Raw genomic sequence first — 8,310 nt, 5'->3', positions numbered from 1 at the left:
AACTATGATACAGAGTTTGAGCAAGACACTTAAGTGAGCTTTGTTCCAAGGAAATTTGGGAAGATTTACCCTGAGGAAGAGAAATATTATATAGTAACCCATGATTGGAGGGCATACATAGGAAGAGTTCTAAAAGTTGGGAAAACTAATGTAACAATTAAATTCTTAGAAAGCAGGATGAACTCTCAGTACGACTGGCCCAAACGTGATGATGAGGTTAATATGATACACTTGATCAGTGGTCCAGTGGTATTGTCAGGCACCACACCTTTTACAATTAGGGGGATTGATAAAGGTTTTGCTGACTTTAAAATGCATGTAAAACACAGTATGATGTAACCACTTCCCTAGCACTTATAGAAAGTAGCAGTAGTTGCTACCTGGTATACAAATTCATAAGGGTGAAAAAATAGGTAACTAAATGTCTGAAAAGTGTGTATTTTTATTTGAACTGATCCTAATTTATTCAGATATCAAGTAAATTCAACAAGTAAGAGAATGTTCATTTATTTGCCATATTAAACAGTTTTTACACCTGTCTCAATTCACCCCATTTTCCTTGACTGAATCAAACTGACTTTTTATTTTTGTATAAAATATCAATATTCCATTATAATTATTTCTTCAATAATCATATTTTACCCAAAAATGAGTAGTTCACATCTGAAATAAGTCATGGTATAGTGAAACTATTTTTTTGTGACATCCATAATTCCAACTCAAACTTATCAATTGTTTACTTTTCCCCTCCATCATCCCCATGGCTAGATGGGCTTTGATATACAAATCCTTAAAGAAACAAACACATGTGTCATGGAAGAATGGACTGAGAGACATGTGGTTTGGCAGACATTCTGGAGAAGCATCCACAGGCATGCTATGTTACGTGTAGTACAAATTTTCCTGCTGCATTTATGTCCATCCATATATCCACAGTAGAAGATAAGAGAGTGGTGAGATAGAGGCAATACACAAGTTCAAAGTAGCAAATGCCCTTGGTAATGAAATTACACCAAAAATCTGAAATATGAGGGAAATCTAAGTATGGAGCAGTGGTGGGCACTGCTAACCTAAAAGTTAGCTTTGCTAACTAGTAATCCACTAACTAAAAAGTTAGTTTAGCTCACGCTAAATCACTAAACTTTTAAAGAAATTGGTGGAAGCTAACACTAACCTCCAATTTTTTTTTATATCGATTTAGCTGCAGTTTAGTATTTCAGCTCTAAAACCCTTAAAAACAGACCTAGTGACCTGAAACTTCAATATGTTGTTAACTTTCAAGAAAAGTAAAGCATTCCAAAATCAGATGATGATAAAGGTGTACACAAATAAACAAAAAATTCAACATACACTTACATTACCCTAAAATATGAAAAAATTTCTCTAATAATTGTCTAATTAGCCTACTTTAAGGCATAATTGACCTAAAAGTGGAAGCCCTGGAATTATTGTGCCATGTGGCTCAACTGGGGCTGTCTTCCCACAACAGACAAGAACAAACCTGTATGAATTTTTTAGTGGACTTAAAGTTAGCGGAGGAGGAACTACATTTAGTGGAAGCTAAGTGGTCCACTAACTGTTTCCAAAGTTAGTGTAAACGCTGATCAACTAACAAAAAAATTAGCTTCGCTAATTAGCGGTTACCGGATCAGCGAAACCGTGCCCACTGCTGGTATGGAGAGGATGTGTACTCTAATAAGGAAGCAGAGGACTGTGCCAAAAGATTGGAGAAAAGCCATCAATGTGCTGTTGTACAAAGGCAAACGGAGTAGGAATGATTGTAACAGCTAAAGGCTAATAATCCAACTTAGTGAGCCAGGAAAGGCAAAGTGTTTACAAGTGGGCTAGCACATTTGCTATGCTTCCATTTCAATGCTTGAAACTGGAAATTGACACCTGATCCTAGACTTATACATTATTATCTAAACTACCATTATAATAACCAGGCTAACTTTTGAATCGCCAGCACTATAAGAAGGAGAGAGGTGGAGAGGAAAGGGAGACTACTGCCATGGCCACCCTTTCCAGGAAAGTCCTTTGAGATAACAGAGTGTCAGAGCTATGGATGGATGGATAGAATCATTTATAATCTCACATAGCAGTTGGGTAATTTTTACTTATTATTTCAGGTGACACATCTTGGAGTCATGGAGACCATGGAGGTTTCCTGCCATGATGTGGATGTGAAACTAGCAGGAGTCAAGAGGAAGGCTGTTACAGAAGAATCGAGGATCAACAAGAAGCAAACAACACTGTTACCACAGATTGATGTTGGATGTGGTAAACTCCCTGTTCCTGGAAGTTTTTTGAAATTACAAGAAGTCTTAGATATTTGCAGACACCCAAAAAATATTCTTGAGTCTGTGCCACCAGGAAAGAAAAGCAATGTATTCTATATTGTTGATGACTCAATAAATGCTCTCAGAAGAGAAAGGGATCAACCAGTCAAATATGATGATGACTGTGGAAAGTGGACATCCAAAGATTTCACTCGAACCTTTTATGTTCAAAATGTTGAAGGGATAGCTAGATGCTTGAAAACGAAAAATAATCTTTTTTATAAAGACTCACATGCCAAGGGTGGGTCTTTTGTGGCTCCTTTGAACCCGCAACCAGACCCAAGTACCCTAATTAGGGTTCATCGGCGTATATTCCTATCTTCCAGAAGCAGCTTCAGGAGGCGCATTACAGCAATGTCAGGAAGTGGTATGAGAACCATTGCACTCATTGAGTACAGTGATGCCTCGAGTGCTGTACATGGAACAGATGACAAAGGAATTGATAATAAGGAAGAAAGTACCAAGATTGCTGTGAACCCCAAAGATTTCCATAGAATAGAGAACAAGTTTGTTCATAATGCAGAAAAAAGTTCCAGTATTGCTGCAGACTCTAAAGACGTGTTTGGGAGAGACAATGTTCATAAATCTGAAAAAAGTTCCAGTATTGCTGTGAACTCTGGACATGTGCTTGGGACAGACAAGAATGTTGCTCATAAATCTGAAAAAAGTTCCAGTATTGCTGTGAACTCTGGACATGTGCTTGGGACAGACAAGAATGTTGCTCATGAATCTGAAAAAGGTTCCAGTATTGCTGTGAACTCTGAACATGTGCTTGGGACAGACAAAAATGTTGTTCATAAATCTGAAAAAGGTTCCAGTATTGCTGTGAACTCTGAACATGTGCTTGGGACAGACAAGAATTTTGTTCAGAATGCAAAAGACTGTAGTACCAATATTGCTGTGAACTCCAAACATGTGCTGGAAGCAAAGAAGAAAGTTGTTCATAATGTGGCTAAAAGACCTAGAGGTAGGCCTCGTCTTAATAGAGTTCATAATGTAGTGAGGAGACCAAGGAGTAGGCCTCCTATGAATATAGGCCATAATGTGGTAAAAAGGCCTAGGCGTAGGCCTCCTAGGTACAGAGTCAGTTGTGGTGATGCTGAAGCAAACTACCATAGGAGCAGCAAAGTACGCAGAACAAGACTAAAGACGTGCAAGTACCCCACTCCTAAGGAATGTAGCAGTAATGGTAAGCCAATTTTTGAACCTCATGAAGAATTAGTGGGTCATGACAAAAGGGTTCCCATGAGCAGCAGACAGCCATCACACAAACCAGGCCATGCCACCACAGGGATGCAGAAGGATACTGCAGGGTATGATGAAGACTTTCTGATGGTTGGCATGTTAGAAGAAAATCCAAATGTCCAGGAAGTAATCAGCAGAAAATCTAAGCCCCCGTGTGTCATTTTGTATAGTGACAAGCAATTCAGTGATATGAAGAGGAACCTTGAGTGTGAATGTATATTGGGAGTGGACTGCACTCACAAGTTTGGTGATTGTTATGTCACCATGACAGTCTACCAGAACTCCAGAGCACTACACAAAGACACAGTTGAGCCACTCCTGTTCCTGGGCCCTGTGTACCTTCACTGGGATAAGGAGTGTTTGACGTATGTGTCTTTCTTTTCACATATAATGGACAAGTTAGAGGGCATTGAGCCTACTATTGAGGTGAAATTAGGAAATGATGTTGAGTTACAATTGTTCAGAGCATTGAAGATTTCTTTTCCAACATCACCGTATATACTTGACTGTCATCATCTGAAGAAAACTTTACAGAGAGATATCCTTGATATTGTATCTGGTAAAATAAAATTATCTTCTGCAATATTAGATCAAATATTTGGTGAGGAAGGCTTAATTCACAGCTCTTGTTTGTCTGCTTTTGAAAAGGGAGTCTTGGATTTGGCATGTTATTCTGATGAATTTCCTAGTCTGAAAAGTTACTTTGATCATCTACAATCATTATTATATCCATATGTATGTGAACCACATCAGAGAGGCATCTCCCAGAAGTTGTGGGTAAAAGGCAATGATGAAGTTTTGAATGAGCACTTTCACTCAATGCTCAAGTGCAGAGATAATAATTTATCTGAAATTGTTGAAAAAATAAGTGCCATCTCTAAACTGCAAATGCTGGAGTTAAATGATATATGATGCATGTCTTTGCATTGTAGTGTGGAAGCATGTTGAGAAAGTAGGTTACCAGGATATATATATATATATATATATATATATATATATATATATATATATATATATATATATATATATATATATATATATATATATATATATATATATACTTAATTTAGGCATATCAAAAAGAATAGCAATCTTGTTACTGATCCTGTTACAAAGTTATTCTTTGGTATGAGCGTGAAAGATCAGTACAGAGGCCATAGAATGAACATGCTAAGGAACCTGTGTGGGGAGCAAAAGGGTGGCTGGGTCAGTAATGAGGAAGTGCAGGAGAGCTGTGGAATATAGGAGTCAAGTGAAAAGTGAATTGAGGAAAGTATCCTATAGTAAGACTCACCTTAATGTGCGGCTGTGTCAGTGCCCTATGAGGAACAAGTTGTGTTGCCACGTTTTCAACCCCACGTTGGTTCTCTCTCTCTCTCTCTCTCATGTCAGCTTATTTTAATGTACATTCCTTCACGATATAATCTGAATATAATGTGAAACTACTTACACATCCCAAAACGAAAGGGAAACTCAATAATAAATATAGCTTTTTTTTTTTAGCAACACTAAAATATGTATGCCAAGTTTCTTTGTATGCTTATAAATATCCTATTCACAATAAGTTAACTGTTCTTTCATACGTTATGATACTAAAGATAAATGTGTATGCATATTTGCCTTGGTTTTGCTTATATTAGAACATTTCTACATCGTGGGCTAGGAGACACGCGGCAAAGCTGTACAAGGGGATCCCTCAACGCTGAACCCCCAAGCCGCATGTTTAGCCGAGTCAGACTATAGGATGGTTAGGTCATACTTCAAGATGGAGTACAAGAGGATAAAATGTTCTACTACATTGAAGTTGACAACTAGTTTAGCACCCTTATATGTTGGCTGTTTAATTTATGTAACAAAAATTTTTTTTTTCTATGAAAATATGCAGTTTTCTATAAAAATCACATAGGAACTATAATAAAATAGAAAACCAATCATTGTATTTGGGTAATTCTACACCTGACTCATAAATGATCCTACAAACAGTATATCATTTTAGATATAGTTGGATATGTATGCCTGTTTAAGTGCTTTATTTGTTTGCTTTCTTCATTTACTTATTTACTTTTAATCAGTTAACCTGCCATCTCTGGTATGGCCACCAGTGTTCAAACATGGGTAGTGTCACCGGTTCGGTACAGCCAGTAGTGCCCATGAGGGTGCGCCACATTTGCTACACGTAACAGCTCCTAGTTTTTAGAGTAGTGACATTTCCTTCAGAGATACATACAGCACATCTACATGCAAAAATCTATTGTCACAATTCATACAGGACTCCAGTCACATTTCTTACACCAAGAAAAGCAGCGAGTCACAATCTTTACAGGATTTCAGTCAGTCATTCTGCATAGGGAGAAAAGTCAGGCTGATGTTCAGACACAAGTTGAGTCACGTCAAGTTAAGGATCGACCCAGCACTGTTCTTCTCTCAACTTGTGGGGCATGGGAGGATGCCACCAACTTTTCCCAAACTAAGGAGAGATGGCATTTTGGGGTCTTGTGCTACAGTGCAGTCATCCTGGCCAGGACAGGGGGCTTCGTGGTGCAGTGGTTAGCACACTTGGCTTACAACCGAGAGAGCCCGGGTTCGATTCCCGGGTGGAGTGGAAAGATTTGGGTGGCTTTTACGATACCCTACGCCCCTGTCCACCCAGCAGTGAATGGGTACCAGGTATTACTCGGGAGTTGTGTCCCGTCTCCTTTAATTCCTTACCCCTCCTGTCTCTCTCCAGCATATGACCAGATGTTGCACCAACTAAACAAAACTTTCCAACTTTCCTGGCCTGCCATGCTGACACGCTGCTCCACTCATGCACAATTTCTGAAGAAGTATTAAAAGGCTATGTGTTTCCTTTATTCAACTGTCTTCAGCCATTTACAGTTTTCCATAGTGCTCCTAACCTTACAATCCTATATAACTATTTTCATACTTCTAAATTCACCATGCTTTTGACCCTCCAATTGTTCCTTTGCAGCAAGTTTCTTGTATTTTATTCATCTTACAAGTGAGAAAGTTAATAAACTGCAGTTCTTCAATTGTTTTACTGCAAAGTTGTGGAACATTTGATCAAATACTGCTTTTTCAGCTAGTAGTTCTGACAAACTGAATGGATGGATCCTCTACAATACAAAAGGATCTTGTTTAATTACAATATGGGCAATATATGCAAACACTATAGAAATTGGTGCTGAAAGAGGTTTCCCAGCAAACACTTTTCGGCACAAGATGATCCACATGTATACATGGGCAAGGTGATAATGAGAGCTTGACAAATCTTGTAACTGTGGGTAACAGGATAAGGCAAAATGTGTTGAGTGCAAAGGTTGCAAGAGAAGTGATTAATGGTGCTGACTGCTCCATCATAGTAGAAGAGTAAGGACGAGAGAAATGGGAATTTAGATGAAACCGAAAGAGAAAATCAAGAGGAAGGAATTGGAAAGGGGGAGACTTTGTGATAATTATTAAATGCAGATATGTAGGAGGGTGAATTAATTACTGAAAAGATCAAGAATACTATCCTAGTGTAAGTAAGTGAGGTATTTGAGAATAAGATATGCAGAAGAGGAAAGAAAGTTAAAGTTGGGAGCATATGCTATAGCTGCGCATGGCATCAGTGTTCATCTTCACTCTGTTGGCCTTAGAGCCTCTGGCGAGAACCCTTTAACTTGACACACGACCAGCATAACATCCAGGTTACCACAGTTTACCTTCCCCAGGTTGTGCCAGGTACTCATTTATTGACCAGTCCAAAAGGAAGGATGAACAGATGGGTGGGCTGCACACTAACTGCTCAGGCCCGCAGATATGTAGTTAGGGACTCTAACCTAAGCACTGGACAGTGGAGGCATATAAAAGAAAGGGTGGTGGGCAAATGAGAGAAAAGGCAGTTGAGGATAAAAAAAAAGGACATGCAAAGAAAACTGCTATAGATGAATGTGATAAGCAGAAAGATTGGCAGAAAAAAGCAAAAAGTATATAAGGCATTTGTTAAGATTGGTTAAAAAAAGTAGAATGGATAGTGAATTTGGAAAGATGTTGGCAATAAATATATATATAAAAAAAAATGTTGGGAAAGAAGTTAAGAGAAATAGGGAGAGGTAAGAGTGGTACTTGCAAAATAAAGGGTGATGGGTGATTTGATGCCTGCTAAAAGGCATAAGGAGCTAAAGGAGGAATGGAAGAAAAATCTTGAATCCGCAATGAATGAGTGTGAAAGGAAGAACAGAAATGAAGAGTATGTGAGTAAAAATCAATATTGGGCAGCAATATCCATAACAGACAAAGAAGAGTGAGATAGAGTAAGCAACAGAGTTTATAAGTGTTAGAAAAGCTCCTGGCATTGATGATATAACAGCAGAAATATACACGGGATGTAGTATTAGAGAGGATTCAGCGGATGTATGTGATGAGCCAGGTGGAATTAACAATAGGAAGGGGATGTGTGGACCAGACATTTGAACTAAAAAAATATAGTTGAAGAGTACCTGGAAAGTGTAAGGAAGCTGTTGATTACTGAGGAGGACCATTACAGGATTCACAATATGATTTATGATTTAACTTATCAATCCTTAAGAATATATGGTATGGCATGGGAGGACAACTACTTTAAGGAATAAAGTCTTTCTACATGGAAGCAAATGCCTATATGTGAGTGAATGGGAAGCTGAGGTAGAATTTTGATGCTATTGTGTGTTGCAATGGCTGTTCAATATACACATGGCTGGCTTCA

General features: G+C 38.4%; 1 protein-coding gene and 1 non-coding gene across 4 annotated transcripts; both read left to right on the top strand.

Moving 5' to 3' along the window:
- Positions 1-1,048: 1,048 nt before the first annotated feature.
- On the top strand, positions 1,049-5,503 carry LOC126982623 (uncharacterized). 3 transcript variants are annotated; one of them, XM_050834831.1, is made up of 2 exons: positions 1,049-3,006; positions 3,151-5,503. In XM_050834831.1, exons 1-2 carry the CDS (start codon positions 2,148-2,150, stop codon positions 4,494-4,496), a joined length of 2,205 nt encoding a protein of 734 aa, XP_050690788.1. In that variant the 5' UTR covers positions 1,049-2,147; the 3' UTR covers positions 4,497-5,503. The 3 variants fall into 3 exon arrangements, with proteins under 3 accessions (XP_050690788.1, XP_050690786.1, XP_050690787.1); XM_050834829.1 differs by having other exon boundaries at positions 3,079-5,503; XM_050834830.1 differs by having other exon boundaries at positions 1,049-3,078.
- Positions 5,504-6,114: 611 nt separating this feature from the next.
- On the top strand, positions 6,115-6,186 carry Trnav-uac (transfer RNA valine (anticodon UAC)). Its single transcript has one exon. It is a non-coding gene; the product is annotated as a tRNA-Val (tRNA).
- The last annotated feature ends 2,124 nt before the right edge of the window (positions 6,187-8,310 follow it).

This window comes from Eriocheir sinensis, chromosome 51 (assembly GCF_024679095.1).
Source record: "Eriocheir sinensis breed Jianghai 21 chromosome 51, ASM2467909v1, whole genome shotgun sequence".
Classification (NCBI taxonomy): Eukaryota; Metazoa; Arthropoda; class Malacostraca; order Decapoda; family Varunidae; genus Eriocheir; species Eriocheir sinensis.
This window is presented reverse-complemented; position numbering and strand designations above follow the sequence as displayed.